The following is a 21,420-nucleotide window of genomic DNA, read 5'->3' as shown; positions in this document are numbered from 1 at the left end:
TAGCCCTGGCCGAATGTCCTCACTGGGGCTGCGTGAATAAGGCTCCTCCCCCGCCGCCTCCGGACTGGATCCGACTTGACCTCCCTCCCCCCGACCTGACCTCCCTCTCCCGACCCGAACCGAACCGACCTCCCTCCCACCACCCCCACCAACCCGACAAAACGCCACCTACCTGTAAATCTGGTGCTGGGGACGGGCCCTGCCTGAAGTCTCGGGCCCGGCCCGTTCAGCCTCCCTCCCTCTTCTCCTTCCCCCCCACCCCCCCCCAATCTCCTTCCCCCCCTCAATCTCCTTTCCCCCCCCCCCATCTCCTTTCTCCCCCTTCTCCCCCTCCCCCCTCCTCTCTCCCTCTACCCCCCTCCTCTCGCTGTCAGAAACACAGACACTGACAGACAGAGAATGAGACACGCACTGACAGACAGAGAGATAGAGACACTGACAGACACACACTGAGGGGGGCATCCCAGCACGCTGTTGGAGGGCTCCCGGTGCTGCAGTTGGTAAGTAGAAAATGTTTTATTTATTGATTTTTTTTTAAAAAAAGAAAAATTATTTCTTATTAATTTTTTTGATTGATTTATTGGTTGATTTATTGATGTATTTATCATTTATTATTGATGATGGCTCTTTATTTGTAAAACTGAAGTGTTTAATGTTTGTAAACTTCCCTTTAAACCCCCCCCCCCACCATTCCCTACGCCTGATTTGTAACCTACGCCTGATTTTCTAAAGTGTCGACAAGGTTTTTTCGAGCGTACAAAAATCTTCACTTACTCCATTCTAAGTTAGTTTGGAGTAAGTTTTCACTCACGAAACTTTGAAATCAGGCGTAAGTGGCCGGATACGCCCCCTTTTGAAAACAAAATTCTGTTCCAAAGTGAAACTGTTCTAACTGAACTAGAACTGGAGCAAACTAAATGACGAGAATTCCGATTTCTAAGATACTCCGTTCTACACCAGTTGCTCCTAAAAATCAGGAGCAAATCATGTGGAAACTTGGGGCCGAGATGAGGAGAAATTTCTTCTCTCAGAGGGTTGTAAATCTGTGGAATTCCCTGCCCCAGAGAGTTGTAGAGGCTGGGTCAGTGAATATATTTAAGGTTGAGATAGACAGATTTTTCAACAATAAGGGAGTGAAGGGTTATGGGGAGCGGGCAGGGAAGTGGAGCTGAGTCCATGATCAGATCTGATCTTATTGAATGGTGGAGCAGGCTCGAGGAGCAAATGGCCTACTACTGCTCCTATATCTTATGTTCTTCTAAAATCATAGAAAATTATGACACAGAAAGAGGCCAATCGGCCCATCCTGTCTGTGTCGGTTGAAAAAGAGTTACCCAGCCGAATCCCACTTTCCAGCACTAGGTCCGTAGCCTGTAGGTCACGGCTCTTTAAGTACACATCCAAGTACTTTTTAAATGTGATGAGTGTTTCTGCCACTACCACCCTTTCAGGAATTGAGTTCCAGACCCCCACCACCCTCTGGGTGAATTTTCTTTTCCTCATCCCCTCTAATCCTTCTACCAACTACTTTAAATCTATGTCCCTGGTTATTGACCCCTCTGCTAAGGGAAATAGGTCCTTCCTATCCAATCTATATATGTCCTTCATAATTTTATACACCTGAATTAGGTCTCCCCTCAGCCTGCTCTGTTCCAAAGAAAACAACCCCAGTCTATCCAATCTTAGCTCACAGCTAAAATTTCCCAGTCCTGGCAACACCCTTATTTCTGGTTCCCCACTCAATTCATAACTTTCCTTCCCTCCTCCACCCTCCCCCCCCCCCAACCTTATGAACTTTCACTAGGGTCCCATTCCTTTTGTTAAGGACCTTGTCGAATGTCGAGATATTAAATATTAAGACTCATGTGCACCAGCACCAACTCTAACGTGCAACTCAAGACTTTTGGGCCCCTCTGAAATCCAAGTATGGTTTGCAATTCCTGTCTTTGCAGACATTCAACACATTTAAACAGACTCCATTGTTTCCTTCCCCACCGTATAGATTTCCAAGTTAACAAGCACGCAGTTCACAAGATCATCCCTTTAATCTTCCTTAAAGATTGGAATCAGCAACTGTACTGCTCCCATGCCCAATGAGCTGGATAAAATTCCCATCACACTATCCCATGCCTCTATTCTCATTTATTTAAGTACTCTTGGACGCATTCCATCTGGAACAGCTTTATTTGGTTTCAGCCAGGCACTTATTTCTTAAAAACAACCCTTTTATTACTGACCTCTATTGTCTCTCTGAAGCAAAATGAATCCCCTACTCCTCTATTCAACGGAATAACACCACCACGGACATTTTCCACTGCGGGAATAAAATCTTACTGTGAAAGGGTGAGGGTGTGGATTTGACCGGCAGTGCAAGAGTTGAGGGAAACATTATAAGCATCTATTTTGCCTGTGGCAACTTGATGGAACATTTCTGAGGGTTTGGACATAAAGGATATAAATTAGTTCAAGTGTGTTTATATGCACATGGCATACAGATATGCGTCACCTTGTGTGAAAGCACATGTACATCACACATTCGATATCAGGATTTGAATTTAAAATAACCCAGCCCGACAAAGTGTACATGTCATTAAATAACATGAAATTTATATATATATATATATATATATTTTTTTTTTTTTTTAAAAAGACTTGATTATTGTCTTTAGTTATGAGATAAATTAGCACTTAAATGTTTTAGGTAATATTGTTTGCAACACTACAGGATAATAGATACTAGGATAGTGGTTATAAGGCAGTAGTCTCACAAGAGGGCTTTAGAGGATATAATAAACCACAAAAACAATCAAGTGATTTATTATGTTATATGAACTGTGAGATGAGATTACAGTCGAGAAGACGCTCCCCACTAGTCAGAGTTGGATCAGTTAGACAGACAGTGCTACTGTTGGGTTTCCCAGTCTCTCCCCACCACCTGGGATGTCATTAGCAGCTGGGAGACTCATGTGGCTGATGTGTGAAAATCTCTAAAGGATTAAATCATGGAATAGTACGGCACAAAAGGATGCCATTCGGCCCATCAAGTCTGCGCCGGCTCTTTCGAGGAGCAACCCAGTCAGTCCCACTCCCCCGCTCTTTCCCCATATCCCTGCAAATGTTTTCTCCTTCAAGTATTTATCCAATTTCCTTTTGAAGGCTACTATTGAATCTGTATCTACCTCGCTATCAGGCAGCACATTCCAAATCCTAACCTCTTGGTGCGTAAAAAAAAGCTCTCTCTCATGTCGCCTCTGATTCTTTTGCCAATCACCTTAAACCTGTGCCCTCTGGTTATCAGCCAATTCACGAACTACAGACTAAACACAATTTTATTTACAGGGATCATCAATAAGCATTGCAGCAGGGTGCGCGACTGCTGTTACAGGATGCCAACATTGGGGATATACGAGAACAAGACTTCATTTAAACATGTGGAGGTTAAATGAATGAGTGTTACTGGGTTCAGCTATCAAGCCATCCAGCCCAGCTCAGAGGGACCTGGGTGTCCTTGTACACAAATCACTGAAAGTTAACATGCAGGTACAGCAAGCAATTAAGGAAGCAAATGGTATGTTGGCTTTTATTACAAGAGGATTTGAGTATAAGAGTAAAGACGTCTTACTGCAATTATATAGGGCCCTGGTGAAACCGCACCTGGAGTATTGTGTACAGTTTTAGTCTCCTTACCTAAGGAAGGATATACTTGCCATAGAGGGCGTGCAATGAAGGTTCACCAGGCTGATTCCTGAGACCTTTTATAGTCTGAATCCATGGTGGGCCCCCCCTCTATGATCTGCTCTCCCTACTTAGTTTGGATCAGTCCTGTAAAAGGTCCACTTCCCCAACCTACTTCCGAGAAAGGATCCCAAACAACGACTTGCATTTATATTGCGCCTTTAACATGGTGAAATGTCCCAAGGCGCTTCACAGGAGCTGTTAACAGAGAAGATTTGACACCAAGCTGCACAAGGAGATATTAGGTCAGGTGATCAAAAGCTTGGTCAAAGAGGTAGGTTTTAAGGAACGTCTTCAAAAGGAGAGAGGCAGAGAGGTTTAGGGAGGGAATTCCAGAGCTTGGGGCCTAGGTGGCTGAAGACACGGCTGTTAATGGAGGGGCGTGGTGGAGGTGGGGTTGGGGCGAGATGAAGAGTGTGGGGGAAGCACGAGAAACAATCCATCAGATGCTGACTGACTGGACTTATATTTCCTGTGCAATGGGTGCCTTCTGGTACCTCGCCCAAGAGGCCAATCTTCACGTGCGAGACGAGATAGCGAGGATTGTTACTATTCGACCACATCGGCCCGGATGTATGTCTGTTTATTTATTATGGGGTAGACTTTCAGCTTCATTGTCGCCGATTTTCTCGGCGGTACAGCTGTTTTTCCACCCAGCGAGAGCTTCCACTTAAGTTTTTCAACGTTATTGCCCACATCTGAAGTCGCCCGCCGGGACCAAACCGCCCACGTGCAACGCCAGAGCGTAAGTTTGGCCTCAACCACCGACGTTCAGATCACAGAGTCCCGCCCTGTAAAAGCTGCTTAAACAGGGCGGTAAGGGGGGACCCTGCAAAGAAAGGTAAGTTAAAGGTTCTTTATTTATTTTTTTTAAATTTTAAAATGGCGATTCGGTTTAAAACTGTCTTGGGAATGCTTTGTATGTTTTTATTTTTTTTAATTAAAAATCTTTTTTTTTTACATTTTCCCCCCTCCCTAGGCCCAACCGCAGCCTCGGATTAAACTGTAGTACTTACCGTCCATTCCGGTAACAACCGCCCATGTTGCTAACTTTCCATTTACCCACCGCGAAAACCACCGACAATGAGTGTACAACATCCATTTTCTCACCGGGCGATTAGTTTTAACCATAAAAATGGAAATTCTCTCACCGAATGTTAGCGGTTCTTTTCAGCGGGCAATCGGGCGTTGAGGGCCTTTAAGGAAAGTCTAGCCCCGTGCATTATTTTTGCAGCCAGGTTTTGCTCTTGGCAGTCTGCTATATTCCATTAATATCGGACCCCTTCTTATTTATGACAGCATTATTATGGCTGCTGAATTTGGTTGAGCATCTTTGCTTTATAGCATAGGAAGGTTAATTAAAACACAAGATTATGACATTTGGCAAACATTTTTCCCTAGCGAATAAAATGTACAGGCGTGTTGTGCAGCAGTGATAGGCCTCACACTAAATTATATCACCCCTACATATATTATACTGAGGGCATGAGATAGCTGTCATTGCATTCACAGGGCAGTAATTCACAGACAGCCATTTAACATCGTACACAAAGATTAATGCATTTAACAATACCAGTGCTTTTATTGGCGATATTTTCTTCAGGATTGTGATCACTAGACGGGAGTGGAGCACTGGCTGACAGGAAGCATGGTTTGTGGGAGTGAAGGTGACAAGACACTGGGTTATTTTAGACGGCGAAGTATAGAGACATCATCACCTTTATGTAATTCAACACACACCCTTACAGTGTCAGCTGTGTCTCAGTGGGTAGCACTCTCGCCTCGGAGTCAGAAGGTTGTGGGTACAAGTCCCACTCCAGAGACTTGAGCACAACAGAAATCTAGGCTGACACGTGCAGTGCAGTGCAGTGCAGAGGGTGTGCTGCACTGTCGGAGGTGCCGTCTTTCAGATGAGACTTTAAACCAAGGTCCCATCTGTTCTCTCAAGTGAATGTAAAAGATCCCATGGCACTATTTCGAAGAGGAGCAAGGGAGTTATCCCCGGTGCCCTGGCCAATATTTCTCCCTCAGTCAACATCACAAAAAACTCCACAGATTATCTGTTCACTATCACGTTGCTGTTTGTGGGAGCTTGCTGTGCGCAAATTGGTTTCAGCGTTTCACATGTTACAACAGTGAGTGCGTTCCAAAAATGACTTCATTAGTTGTAAAACGCGGTGGTCATGAAAGGCACTACAGATGTATATAAACCCAAGTCTTTCTTTCACTCTGATACCCAGTAGTCACAGGACGGGCCGAGGGGGTTTTTGCAACCCTGAAAACCCCAAAACCGCCACAAAATGCTCATCTTACCCCGAGCTTCCTTTAGCTTTTGGCGCTCAGCATCTCGCTCCTCTTTGGTTTGCTTGCTTCTCACACCCAGGGCTCCGATGACCAGCCTTCGAGCGAGCATTGCACTCGTCTGAGGCCGCTCCTTCGAAGGCAGGAGAAATTCTAAACAAACAAAAGGAGGTGGAAAAAAGAATGATTAAAAAAAAACATACTGCATATACATCAAGCTGAGAATCAGATGAGCCAAATGGAGCTTTTCCCCCCTGGCTGACAACACAAGCAGCATATTGATGGGGAACGAACAGTAACTCATAGATAACAGTGGTTTAACACTGGTATACACATCAGTTATGACCACATTAAAACAATTCCATTCCTTTTCAATTACATGGTTTTTGTAAATCACTTCATAAAAGCAGAGAGAGAATTACTTTGGAAAATGCGGTCTTATAATCTCTTTGTAGTACAGGTACAGCAATATTTTATTGTTTCGAGGTCACTTAATCTGTCATGTTAATAGGCTAGAATGTATTTGAAAAAGCAAGGGGATCAGTTTTGTACATTTTATTCTTCGTCCATTTTTATTTTAAAGTCACGGTTTTGTTCACTTTAGTTGATATTGCGTTATGTGTTGTATCATGGTCAGCTCTTGTTCGACTTGCTGAAGTTTGCAAAATTTATTTCTCCCCCCCGCCCTTTTTAAATTATTAAAATAACCATTCATCTTTCTGAAATAGGTAAAACACATGAGGGCACGTACAAATGTATTCTCACCTGCCCCTGGATAAATACCTCTGCTGCGCATTATTCAACTAACCGGTTACAAATTGCCAAATCAGAAGCGACCTTTCAACACCAAGTCATGGAAACACCGCTGTACTTCTCTTCTCAAAGACCGGGCACAAATAACACAGGATCGCAGCAATTATCTGTGAATCCACACTTCACATAATAAATACTCAAATGGACCAGAATATGGCTGTGCGCATCTATGAGTGGGATGAAGTAAGCGATTTTAAATTTAATGTAACATTCAGTCAGCAGTTTTTAATGAGGCATTATAACCAATTGCCCATTGTTATTTTCTGCTGTGGTCTGCAATAGTGCCGATTCAGTATCCTCCCGTCGACTACCGGTACACTCTGGCTGCTTTTTGTGTTGTCTACAGGATACACTGCAGCATCTCAACAAAGTTTACTTTGATCGGAACTCAGCACTGTGCCCTGAGGGAATGCAACGAAGGTTCACCAGACTGATTCCTGGGATGGGGGGATTGTCCTATGAGGACAGATTGGGTAGACTAGGTCTATATTCTCTAGAATTTAGAAGAATGAGAGGTGCTCTCATTGAAACAAAATTCTTACAGGGCTTGACAGGGTAGATGCAGGGAGGATGTTTCCCCTGGCTGGGGAGTCTAGAACCAGGGGGCACAGTCTCAGAATAAGAGGTCGGCCATTTAGGACTGAGAAGAGGAGAAGCTTCTTCACTCAGAGGGTGGTGAATCTTTGGAATTCTCTACCCCAGAGGACTGTGGAGGCTCAGTCGTTGAGTATATTCAAGACAGATTTTTGAATATTAAGGCAATCAAGGGATACGGGGATAATGCAGGAAAGTGGAATTGAGGTCAAAAATCAGCCATGATCTCATTGAATGGCGAAGCAGGCTCGAGGGGCTGAATGGCCGACTCCTGTTCCCAATTCTTATGTTCTCAAGTCGCGCACCATCCTACCATGGGGTATATAAATTGGCATTCCCTTCATCCTCGTTGGGTTAAGATCCCGGGATTTCCCACCTGAACACCGACCTTGGGAGCACAAGGCTCAGAACCACCACCACCACTACCACCTTCAACAGGCCAGCCTCGGATTGGTCATAAACACGGCCTTGCCAGCGATGCCCACATCCCAAAAACAAATGAAAAAGTTAAACCTACACTGTGAACTTGTAACCAGGGAGTAAATGCGGATGTCACATTAAAGTCAAGGGTTCGTGACGACCACGAGCTACTTAAACTATAAAATTTGCTTTTTTATTAATGCTTCACATGAATGTGAATTGCTGACTTGGGACCAGTGGAGTTATGGAGAAATAATTCAACTCCCGACATCGAGAAATATGTAAGCCACCTATCCTACGGCACTAACTGTTGCTTTTCAGTTCCAGTACACTGGAGAATCCTAATGTATCGCTCAATGACAGGATTATTATAACAGACCCACACAATAGAATCATGGCAGCAGCAAGTGTAGCTTGAAAAGTGCAGTTATCTTGGTTATGAACTTATTCTTTCCAGCTGTTAATACATCAGGTTTTCTTAAAGAAAAATCATGAATACTGCAAATTTGAAATAAAAGTGTCGTGCTAGAAGTGCGCATCCAATCTATCGTCGTTAGAATGAGAAAGATGAGGTTCACTTTTGACTCTTTGCCAGAAAGCTTAACCTATCTTTCAGGTGTCCCTGCTGTGAATGCCTAGTTTTGACTAAGTTTAGGGCAATGAGAGGGAAGTCTATCATAGAGCGGAAAATGCTGAAGGCTGCACACACTGAGGCTTGGCTCTGTGGAACGGTCCTTAAAATTAAATCTAGGTGTGATCAGATCAGAAGACAGGGAAGGTATTTATTCCAAAATTATTAGCATTTCCCGCTCTTTTGTTTCCGTCAGATCCAAAATTCAATCAGTCAATTCTATTATCTTTTGTTTTGTCAGCCGTGGCTCAGTGGGTAGCATTCTCACCTCCGAGTCAGAAGATTGTGGGTTCGAGTTCCACTCCAGAGACTGGAGCACATAAATCTAGACCGACACTCCCACTGCAGTGCTGAGGGAGTGCTGCACTGTCGGAGGTGCCATCTTTCGCATGAGACGTTAAACCGAGGTCTTGTCTGCTCTCTCAAGTGGACCTAAATGATCCCATGGCACTATTTCGAAGAGGAGCAGGGGAGTTTTCCCGGTGTCCTGGGCGAATATTTATCCATCACTAAAACAGATTATCTGGTCATTATAACATTGCTATTTGCGGGAGCTTGCTGTACACAAATTGGCTGCCACGTTTCCTACATTTCAATAGTGACTACACTAATTGCGATCTAATGCGTCTCCCTGCAAGCTTGCATGTGTGTAGAGGTGAGGACAGGCTTGGACCTGACCGCCTCCCCCCACACACATGGTTGAATAGCCAACACATGCCGTCAATGCTTATACATGAAGATTAAGCCTCTTGGATGAGGTGCAGAATAACAGCCGGAACCCTAAAAAAACCTCAGTCCAGCAAAAGAGACTGCGTCTCGGGAGAAAGGAGAAAATTGGCGAGCTGCCGGGGTGGGGTGTTAAAAAAGACCCCAGAAGAGGCGTGGGTCCAGGGATAGCACGGGCCAGCCCACACTGCGATATGTGTGCGCATTAGGTCTGTGCAGCAGAGCTAGTCTCCAGTCGTCCTGGTTAACCCTTGCCACTGGACAAAGGCCGAGCTCTGTCAAGCCCGTGTGGTGGCTGGTGTGCAACGGCCACCGCACGTTAAAAAATCCACGCACAGGCATCTTGCACCCTTCAACATGCAGTTCGGGACCTGGAATATTAGGTCCTTCATTGAAACACCTGTGAACTCATTGAACTCATCCCTTTTTGGCGTAGAAGCAAGTCATCCTCGATTCAAGTGAGTGCCTCAGAAGAACAGAAGACACTCCAAAATGTACTTCATTGGTTGTAAAGCGTTTTGGGACACCTGAGATCATGAACATCAATAACTTGAATTTATATAGCGCCTTTAACGTAGTGATACATCCCAAGGTTTCACAGGAGTATTATGAGATAAAAATTTGACACCGAGCCGCATAAGTAGAAATTAGCACAGGTGACCAAAAGCTTGGAGTGTCTTGAAGGCGGAGAGAGGGGTAGGGAGGTTTAGGCAGGGAGTTCCAGAGCTTAGGGCGGTAGGCGCAGCCATCAATGGTTGAGCGACTAATCAGGGATGCTGAAGAGGGCAGAATTAGAGGAGCGCAGACATCTCTGGGGGTTGTGGGGCTGGAGGAGATGACAGAGATAGGGAGGGGCGAGGCCATGGAGGAATTTGAAATTAAGGATGATAATTTTGAAATCAAGGCATTGCTTAACCAGAAAGGGACTATATAAATGCAAGTTATTTTTTTATTGGACACACCCTTCAATGCAATGTCATGTACAGTATCACGATGGGTTGAGAAGGGACTGTGCAAGGCAATCATTGCAGGTTTCATTCTCACCTGCAATACCAGTCTTACCAAGTACTGCACTTAAACACAAGACTGGTAGCATACGGCTGACTCTAATATATTGCATACTGTTCCTGCTCTCAGCATGAACGTCCTACAAATGAGCAGCATGTTTTTCAATGGACATTGTGCAATACTGTGATGAGAGAGCGAGGGGCATCTCGAGAAGTGACAGAAAAGCGATTGCAAGGGTAGATTATCAGCCATGCAGTAATCCATTGCTGGATGTAGTTTATAGCACTATTGTCCCGCATCACTTGGTGTCACTGTACATGGTAACACCAGTTGTCATCAACCAATTTACTGCAGATGCTTGAAATCTGAAATAAAAACAGGAAATGTTGGCTATTCCCATGCTCCCCTGGCTGGCCTCTCACCTTGCACCCTCTGTCAGCTTGAGCTCATCCAACACTCGGCTGCCCGTATCCAAACTCACACCAAGTCCCGCTCACCCATCACCCCTATGCTCACTGACCTACATTGGTTCCCGGTTGAGCAAAGTCTCAATTTCAATATTCTCATCCTTGTTTTCAAATCCCTCCATGGTCTCGCCCCTCCCTATCTCTGTAACCTCCTCCAGCCCCACAACCCCCGGAGATACCTGATATACTGGCCTCTTGAGCATCCCTGATTATAATCGCTCCACCTTCCGTTTGGTGCTTTCCATTGCCTGGGCCCTAAATTCTGGAATTCCCTGCCTAAACCTCTCCACCTCTCTTTCCTCCTTTAAGACGCTCCTTAAAACCTACCTCTTTGACCGTCCCAATCACTCTTTATATGGCACGGTGTCAAATTTTGTTTTATAACATTCCCGTGAAGCGCCTTGGGATGTTGTACTACGTTAAAGGCGCTATATAAATGCAAGTTGTTGTTGAACCACTCAGCAGAGTCTGATGAAAGGTCATCGAGCTGAAACTTTGGGCCCACGTTTCAACTGGATTTGCTCCTATTTATTTGGAGCAACTCATTTTTTTTTTTGGAGTATCCTAAAAATTGCAATTCTCCACATTTAGTTTGCTCCAGTTTCAGTGAGTTAGTTTAGTTTCGTTTTAATTCAGTTTTTTTTCAAAAGGGGGTGTGTCCAGCCTTTGAACTGCGAAAAGTTACTCTAAACTAACTTAGAACGGAGTAAGTGTCCACTTTTGCAAGTTCTGAAAAACCGTATCTAGAGTTAAGTTCAGTACAGGCACAGCCAGAGATAGTGAGTGGGAAGCATTAAACACAAAGGATTAAAGCATTAAACACATCACTTAAAATGGCCTAAAACCTCTTGCGATGATATTTTGCCTTATATCTGCTGAGTGAGGACAGTTGTTTCTCTTTTTATAAATAAGCAAGTGTAGGCTCCCGACTGAGGCAGTCACATCAACACCTAATTGTGGCTAAGTTGATCCTTCAGAAAACATCATACCACATTAGTCCAACCTACCACTTGAATAACTCAAGTGAATTATCTCTCATTTGTAAGAACTAACTGCTTGGCATTAACGTGCCTCTGTCAGGGACTGACTGCTCATCATAGGCGGTCCCTCGAAACAAGGATGACTTGCTTCCATGCCAAAAAAGGATGAGTTCACAGGTGTTTCAATGAAGGACTTAATATTCGAGTCCTGAACGACATCTTGAAGGGTGGAAGATCAGTTCCTATCGAGTGGAGGGTAGCCAATGTAACCCCACTTTTTAAAAAAGGAGGGAGAGAGAAAACAGGGAATTATAGACCTGTCAGCCTGACCTCAGTAGTGGGTAAAATGATGGAATCAATTATTAAGGATGTCATAGCAGCGCATTTGGAAAGAGGTGACATGATAGGTCCAAGTCAGCATGGATTTGTGAAAGAGAAATCATGCTTGATAAATCTTCTGGAATTTTTTGAGGATGTTTCCAGTAGAGTGGACAAGGGAGAACCAGTTGATATGGTATATTTGGACTTTCAGAAGGCTTTCGACAAGGTCCCACACAAGAGATTAATGTGCAAAGTTAAAGCACATGGGATTGGGGGTAGTGTGCTGACATGGATTGAGAACTGGTTGTCAGACAGGAAGCAAAGAGTAGGAGTAAAATGGGTATTTTTCAGAATGGCAGACAGTGACTAGTGGGGTACCGCAAGGTTCTGTGCTGGGGCCTCAGCTGTTTACACTGTACATTAATGATTTAGACGAGGGGATTAAATGTAGTATCTCCAAATTTGCGGATGACACTAAGTTGGGTGGCAGTGTGAGCTGCGAGGAGGCTGCTATGAGGCTGCAGAGCGACTTGGATAGGTTAGGTGAGTGGGCAAATGCATGGCAGATGAAGTATAATGTGGATAAATGTGAGGTTATCCACTTTGGTGGTAAAAACAGAGAGACAGACTATTATCTGAATGGTGACAGATTAGGAAAAGGAGAGGTGCAACGAGATCTGGGTGTCATGGTACATCAGTCATTGAAGGTTGGCATGCAGGTACAGCAGGCGGTTAAGAAAGCAAATGGCATGTTGGCCTTCATAGCGAGGGGATTTGAGTACAGGGGCAGGGAGGTGTTGCTACAGTTGTACAGGGCCTTGGTGAGGCCACACCTGGAGTATTGTGTACAGTTTTGGTCTCTTAACTTGAGGAAGGACATTCTTGCTATTGAGGGAGTGCAGCGAAGGTTCACCAGACTGATTCCCGGGATGGTGGGACTGACCTTTCAAGAAAGACTGGATCAACTGGGCTTGTATTCACTGGAGTTCAGAAGAATGAGAGGGGACCTCATAGAAACTTTTAAAATTCTGACGGGTTTAGACAGGTTGGATGCAGGAAGAATGTTCCCAATGTTGGGGAAGTCCAGAACCAGGGGTCACAGGGTAAGCCATTTAGGACCGAGATGAGGAGAGACTTCTTCACCCAGAGAGTGGTGAACCTGTGGAATTCTCTACCACAGAAAGTAGTTGAGGCCAATTCACTAAATATATTCAAAAGGGAGTTCGATGAAGTCCTTACTACTAGGGGGATCAAGGGGTATGGCGAGAAAGCAGGAAGGGGGTACTGAATTTGCATGTTCAGCCATGAACTCACTGAATGGCGGTGCAGGCTAGAAGGGCCGAATGGCCTACTCCTGCACCAATTTTCTATGTTTCTATGCTTCTAAGATGCCTGTTCGTGGATATTTTTAACGTGTGGTGGCCGTTGCACACCAGCCAACACACAGGCTTGACAGAGCTAAGTCTTGGTCCAATGGCAAGGATTAACCAAGACAACTGGAGACCTGCTCTGCTGCACGGACCAAGTGCGCACACATATCACAGTGTGGGCTGGCCCGCGCTGCCCCTGGGCCCTCGCCTCTTCTAGCCCCAAACTCATGCCTCTCCTGGGCCCCGATCAGTCCCTCTGCGATCTCTCGCTGCTCCTTTGCCCCGACCTCGCTGCAGCTGCTGTATCTATCCACGCTCCAATCATCGACCTGGACCTTGATGCCGTCCCTCTTCGCTGCCGTCATCTTCCTGCACCAGCTCGCACCCTACCTTGCAGTGATACCCGCCACGCTGCTCCATGGGCCGCTCGCCGCTCCTTTTATGGCCCCGACCTGCCGCTGATGGTCTCTCGCAGGTTGGGGTCGCCACGCTGCCCCCTGCTCGCCGATGCCCAGTTTGAGTTCCTCCAGGATCACTCGGCTCCAGACCTCATTACAGCCTTGGTCCAAGCATGACAAAAGAGCTGAATTCCAGAGGTGAGGCGAGAGTGACTGCCCTTGACATCAAGGCAGCATTTTACAGAGTGTGGCATCACTCTGCCCTAGTAAAATTGAAGGCAATGGGAATCAGGGGGGGAAAACTCTCTAATGGCTGGAGTCATACCTAGCACAAAGGAAGATGGTTGTGGTTGTTAGAGGCCAATCATCTTGGCCCCAGGACATCACTGCAGATTGTTCCTCAGGGTAGTGTCCTAGGCCCAGCCATCTTCAGCTGCTTCATCAATGACTTTTTCTCTGCCATAAAAGTCAGAAGTGGGGATGTTCGCTGATGAATGCAGTGTTCAGTTCTATTCGCAACTGCTCAGATAATGGAGCAGTCCGTGCTCGTATGCAGCAAGACAGGGACAACATTCAGGCCGGTGCTGATAAGTGGCAAGTAACATTCGCGCCAGGCTATGACTATCTCCAACAAGAGAGATTCTAACCACCTCCACTTGTCATTCAACAGCATTACCATCATCGAATCCCCCACCATCAACATACTGGGGTCACATTGACCAGAAACTTAACTGGACCAGCCACATAAATATTGTGGCTACAAGAGCAGGTCAGAGGCTGGGTATTCTGTGGCGAGTGACTCACCTCCTGACTCCCCAAAGCATTTTCAAATCAGGACGGTATATGACTTGGAGGGGAACTTGCAGGTGATGGTGTTCCCATGCTCCTGCTCCCCTTGTCCTTCTAGGTGATAGAAGTCGTGGATCTGGGAGATGCAGTCGAAGAAGCCTTGGCAAGTTGCTGCAGTGCATCTTGTAGATGGTACACACTGCAAACACGGTGCGCTAGTGGTGGAGGGAGTGAATGTTTAAGGCGGTGGATGGGGTGCCAAGCAAACGGACTGATTTTTTTCTGGATAGTGTCGAACTTCTTGAGGGTTATTCGAGCTGCAAGTGGCGAGTATTCCTTCATATTCCTGACTTGTGGCATGTACTGACTGTTAGAGCAACGTGGTGTAACCCACCCTAACCCACCACTGTCTCCCACACCCCCAACAACACTCTTTCCCCCCCCACCCACCCCTTCACTCCCTGTGTCCCTCCTCACTCCTACACCCCCAACACCACTCTTTCCCCCCCACCCCAATCCCTCGCAGCCAGCAGCAGGACCGATCTGTGCATCTCAGATACTGTAGGGCAATCAGTCGCTGGCTTCCTCGGCCCACGGACACCCATCCCACTGCAGCAGGAGAGATCTCCGAGCCACGACATCACCAAAACAAATTCTATGGTCATTATCACATTGCTTTACATAAATTGGCTGCCGCTTTTCCAATATTACAACAGTGGTTACTCTTCAAAAGTATTTAATTGGCTCTAAAGCACTTTAGGACATCCTGAGGTCGAGAAAGGCGCTATATAAATGCAAGCTCAAGAGTGCAAAGGTAAGAGTTTGGTAAGTGGGAGAATTTTAAGGGTTAATCCCTTTTCAACCATTTCAAGGTTGGTGTAAATTACTAGTGACAATTTCTATTGGCTTTTAAAGGTATAATAAGATTACAAGTTTAAGTAAAACTGAAATATTAAACAGATAGGATTCTTGTAGGTTTAAGCAGAGACAAACAAGTAAGCTAGCTTAGTTAATTGGCCAGCTAGTAAAACTGGTTCCCTAAACAGGCCAGTTGTGAGTCAGCTAGAAACAGTATAAAAAGAGAGGGTTTTGTGCAAACCTGCACGGAGTGCAGCAGGAGCTCAGAGTGCAAAGGTAAGAGTTTAGTAAGTTGGAGAGTTCGGGCAAGTGGGAGGGGGAGGTGTTGCTTTGTCTTGTTTTCCCCACCAGTGCTGACTCCCCGACCTGGGAGGAAAAGAAAACGAAGTATGATGTCACAGCCAAGAGGGCAAGTGATTGGCTGGTTTATTAGTGAGTAGTTTTTCTTTTTTCCTTATCTTGTCAGTAAGAATCCTTTGACATTGTTGCCAAATTAGGTTATTTTAGTGATTAAGTCATGGCAGGAGAGCCCAGACGCATGTCATGCTCCTCCTGTGCCATGTGGGAAATCCCATACACACCTGGCAGGACCCTGATACACTGACACCCCATACACACCTGGCAGGATCCTGATACACTGTGAAACCCCATACATGACTGGCAGGATCCTGATACACGACTATGTGTGCAGGAAGTGTATCCAGCTGCAGCTCCTGCTCCTGACGGCACTGGAACTGTGGATGGATTCACTCTGGAGCATGTGCGATGCTGAGGATGTCGTGGATAGCACGTTCAGTGAGTTGGTCACACCGCAGGTAAAGGTTACAAAGGCAAATAGGGAAAGCGTGACCTCAGGCAGAGCAGGAATAGGAAGGTAGTGCAGGACTCCCGTGTGGTCATCTCCCTCCAAAACAGATATACCGCTCTGGATATTGTTGGGGGAGATGGCTCACCAGGGGAAGGCAGCAGCAGCCAAGTTCATGGCACCGTGGGTGGCTCTGCTGCACAGGAGGGCAGGAAAAAGAACAAGAGAGCTATAGCGGTAGGGGATTCTATTGTAAGGGGGATAGATAGGCGTTTCTGCGGTCGCAACCGAGACTCCAAGATGGTATGTTGCCTCCCTGGTGCAAGGGTCAAGGATGTCTCGGAGCGACTGCAGGGCATTCTGGAGGGGGAGGGTGAACAGCCAGTTGTCGTGGTGCATATAGGTACCAACGATATAGGTAAAAAGCGGGATGAGGTCCTGCAGACTGAATTTAGAGAGCTAGGAGTTAAATTAAAAAGTAGGACCTAAAAGGTAGTAATCTCAGGATTGCTACCAGTGCCACATGCTAGTCAGAGTAGAAATAGCAGGATAGTTAGGATGAATGCGTGGCTTGGGGAATGGTGCAAGAGGGAGGGATTCCTGGGACATTGGAACTGGTTCTGGGAGAGGTGGGACCAGTACAAACCGGACGGTCTGCACCTGGGCAGAACCGGAACCAATGTCCTAGGGGGAGTGTTTGCTAGTGCTGTTGGGGAGGGTTTAAACTAATATGGCAGGGGGATGGGAACCTATGCAGGGAGACCTATGGGGGCAGAAGCAAAAGATAGAAAGGAGAATAGTACAAGTGGGGGGCAGAGAAACCCAAAGCAAAAATTAAAAAGGGCCACATTACAGCAAAATTCTAAAGGGACAAAGAGTGTTAAAAAGACAAGCCTGAAGGCTCTTTGCCTCAATGCGAGGAGTATTCGTAATAAGGTGGATGAATTAACTGCGCAGGCAGCTATTAATGATTATGATATAATTGGGATTACAGAGACATGGCTCCAGGGTAACCAAGGCTGGGAACTCAACATCCAGGGTTATTCAACATTCAGGAAGGATGGACAGAAAGGAAAAGGAGGTGGGTAGCATTGCTGGTTAAAGAGGAAATTAATGTAATAATAAGAAAGGACATTAGCTTGGATGATGTGAAATCTGTATGGGTAGAGCTGCGGAATACCAAAGGACAGAAAGCACTAGTGGGAGTTGTGGACAGACCACCAAACAGTGGTAATGAGGTTGGGGATGGCATCAAACAAGAAATTAGGGATGCGTGCAATAAAGGTACAGCAGTTATCATGGGCGACTTTCATCTACATATAGATTGGGCTAACCAAGCTGGTAGCAATGCAGTGGAGGAGGATTTCCTGAAGTGTATTAGGGATGGCTTTCTAGACCAATATGTCGAGGAACCAACTAGAGAGCTGGCCATCCTAGACTGGGTGTTGTGTAATGAGAGAGGACTAATTAGCAATCTTGTTGTGTGAGGCCCCCTGGGGAAAAGTGACCATAATATGGTAGAATTCTTTATTAAGATGGAGAGTGACAGTGTTAATTCAGAGACTAGGGTCCTGAACTTAAGGAAATGTAACTTCGATGGTATGAGATGTGAATTGGCTAGGATAGACTGGCAAATGATACTTAAAGGGTGAAGGGTTGCAAAATTCACAAGAAACTCCCCCAGTGTTTGGGCTCATTCGAAAGGAAATTTAATTTGGGACTATCTACTGAAAAGTTTGGAACTCTAAGTGCTTATGGAAGAAACTGCGAACTTTAATAGAATTTTGGATTTTAAAAGACAAACTCAAGGCTGTGGGCGGACCTACGGAACAAGCAGAGACAGACTGATTAAGTGAAGCTACCTGGGTGTGAGGGCTAAATCAACCTGTCTGGAAGAACGAGTATTCGAAAATCCTTCCCCCACAAGAGATATTAACATCACAAAATCACCCAGAGGTAGCTACCTATCAACATGGGTCTGGACAACCACTTCAGCATATACAACAACAAAGAGGCCCAATCCAGCCTGTATGCAAAAAGACTAAGCACAAAAGGACATTGCAATTACCAAATTAAACTGTTTCCTGATGGAAATATTTCGAACAAAATCAACTCACCCAAAACACATCAACTTTTAACGAGCCTGACAAAATCTTACAAAGAAGAACCAAGCCTGCCAAAATTATACAAAGGATTTTGAACAGATTTGGCGGCAAGATTAGAACACTGAAATTGTATAACTGGCCCCTGTTTTCAACAGAGGTTAGGTGGTTGCTAGGTAGCTACAAGGCTGCCAGCACCTCAGATGACACTTTGACTGACAGACTAGTACCACACTACGCTGTGTCATCAAGACAAGGAGAGAAACCAATGCGACAGTTGTAAACTAACTTCTCCAGCCTCGAAGTCCTGAAGGAAGGAAGAACATCACCATCGCGGCAGCGACCAACCACAGTCAACTTGGTATCAAGGGAAAAACAACTGCGATCTACCGTTAACTATCAAAAGGATTGGTAAGCATAGTCCCTGCACGCCCTGGAGTCCAACCTAGCTAGAATTAGGTATTCGGAGGTGGGAGGGATAATTTTACTGTAACCCCCTTTGAATATGTAGTGTATGGTTCTTTATTAGAGTGATTTTAAGTTTGACCTTGTACCTTTCCTTGTATGGTTTTTTATTAGAGTGATTGTAAGTTTGGCCTTGTAATTTTCTTGCTGGAGTAATAAGCTTGTATTACCTTGACTGTAATAAAAACAAAGTTATTTGCATCAAACTAGTGTCCTTTGCACTTTTGTCACACCCCCCCAAATAAATCCAGAGTACAGAACCCAAGTGAGTGGGAGTGATTCGAACCGCTCAAGTTGGTCAGAAGGGAACCTGACCCCCTCATTGAGACCACCCCCTTCCCTCCACCCCCCCCCCCGCTTACAAGGGTTAACAGTGGATAGGCAATGGCAGACATTTATAGATCACATGGATGAACTTCAACAATCCAGAGTAAAAATAAAACGGGGAAGGTAGCTCACCATGGCTAACAAGGGAAATTAGGGATAGTGTTAAATCCAAAGAAGAGGCATATAAATTGGCAAGTAAAAGCAGCAAACCTGAGGACTGGGAGAAATTTAGAATTCAGCAGAGGACGACAAAGGGTCTTAATTAGGAGGGGAAAATAGAGTATGAGAGGGAGCTTGCAGGAAACATAAAAACTGACTGCAAAGGCTTCTATAGATATGTGAGTGAAGAGAAAAAGATTAGTGAAGACCAACGCAGGTCCTTTGCAGTCAGAATCAGGTGAATTTATAATGGGGAACAAAGAAATGGCAGACCAATTGAACAAATACTTTGAATCTGTCTTCACTAAGGAAGACACAAATAACCTTCCGGAAATACTAGGGGTTCGAGGGTCTAGCGAAAAGGAGGAACTGAAGGAAATCCTTATTAGTCAGGAAATTGTGTTATGGAAATTGATGGGATTGAAGGCCGATAAATCCCCAGGGCCTGATAGGCTGCATCCCAGAGTACTTAAGGAAGTGGCCCTAGAAATAGTGGATGCATTGGTGATCAGTTTCCAACATTCTATTGACTCTAGATCAGTTCCTATTGACTGGAGGGTAGCTAATGTAACACCACCTTTTAAAAAAGGAGGGAGAGAGAAAACAGGGAATTATAGACCGGTTAGCCTGACATCGGTGGTGGGGAAAGTGTTGGAATTATTAAAGATGAAATAGCAGCGCATTTGACAGGATCGGTCCAAGTCAGCATGGATTTATCAAAGAGAAATCATGCTTGACAAATCTTCTAGAATTTTCTGAGGATGTAACGAGTAGAGTGGACAAGGAAGGACCAGTGGATGTGGTGTATTTGGACTTTCAAAGGGCTTTTGACAAGGTCCCACACAAAAGATTAGTGTGCAAAATTAAAGCACATGGTATTGGGGTAATGTATTGACATGGATAGAGAACTGGTTGGCAGACAGGAAGCAGAAAGTCGGAATAAACGGGTCCTTTTCAGAATGGCAGGCAGTGACCAGTGGGGTGTCGCAGGGTTCAGTGCTGGGACCCGAGCTATATACAATATACATCAGTGATTTGGATGAAGGAATTGAATGTAAAAACTCCAAGTTTGCAGATGGCACTAAGCTGGGTGGTGGTGTGAGCTGTGAGGAGGATGCTAAGAGGCTGCAGGGTGACTTGGATATGTTAGGTGAGTGGGCAAATGCATGGCAGATGCAGTATACTGTGGATAAATGTGAGGTTATCCACTTTGGTGGCAAAAACAGGAAGACAGATTATCTGAATGGTGACAGATTAGGAAAAGGGCAGGTGCAATGAGACCTGGGTGTCATGGTACATCAGTCATTGAAGTTTGGCATGCAGGTATAGCAGGCGGTGAAGAAGGCAAATGGCATGTTGGCCTTTATAGCTAGAGGATTTGAGTATAGAATATTGTATTCAGTTTTGGTCTCCTAATCTGAGGAAAGATGTTCTTGCTATTGAGGGAGTACAGCGAAGGTTCACCAGACTGATTCCCGGGATGGCAGGACTGACATATGAGGAGAGACTGGATCAACTGGGCTTGTATCCACTGGAGTTTAGAAGAATCAGAGGGGATCTCATAGAAACATATAAAATTCTGACGGGATTGGACAGGTTAGAGGCAGGAAGAATGTTCCCGTTGCTGAGGAGTTCCTGAACCAGGGGTCACAGTCTAAGAATAAGGGGTAAACCATTTAGGACCGAGATGAGGAGAAACTTCTTCACTCAGAGAGTGGTTAACCTGTGGAATTCTCTACCGCAGAGAGTTGTTGAGGCCAGTTCGTTAGATATAGTCAAAAGGGAGTTAGATATGGCCCATACAGCCAAAGAGATCAAGGGGTATGGAGAGAAAGCAGGAAAGCGGTACTGAGGTTGAATGATTAGCCATGATCTTATTCAACGGCGGTGCAGGCTCGAAGGGCCGAATAGCCTGCTCCTGCACGTAATTTCTGTTTCTATGTTTTAGACTTAAAATTCCACAGGAATGGTTCTCTGTGTGGCACACCAATTGAAAGTATTAACTCTTCAGGGGCACCCTGTTCTAACTTCCAAAAAACAAGCTTAGCTACCCGAGAGGAAAACAGCACGACAATTGCAGAAAATATGCATTTAACTAGAACAGAAATAATATGGTGAGCAAGTCAACAAAGAATCTATTGGAAGATGGGC

At 45.3% G+C, this 21,420-nt stretch overlaps 1 protein-coding gene across 1 annotated transcript in view; it reads right to left on the bottom strand.

Moving 5' to 3' along the window:
• Positions 1-21,420, bottom strand: part of r3hcc1l (R3H domain and coiled-coil containing 1-like) — a 165,597-nt gene that overhangs the window by 35,707 nt on the left and 108,470 nt on the right. Inside the window, exon 5 of the mRNA XM_070873947.1 lies at positions 6,049-6,189. Coding sequence (XP_070730048.1) covers positions 6,049-6,189 — 141 coding nt within the window. The remainder of the gene's footprint in view (positions 1-6,048; positions 6,190-21,420) is intronic.

This window comes from Pristiophorus japonicus, chromosome 3 (assembly GCF_044704955.1).
Source record: "Pristiophorus japonicus isolate sPriJap1 chromosome 3, sPriJap1.hap1, whole genome shotgun sequence".
Classification (NCBI taxonomy): domain Eukaryota; kingdom Metazoa; phylum Chordata; class Chondrichthyes; family Pristiophoridae; genus Pristiophorus; species Pristiophorus japonicus.
Note: the sequence above shows the minus strand (reverse complement) of the source record. Positions and strands in the feature narration are given on the sequence as shown.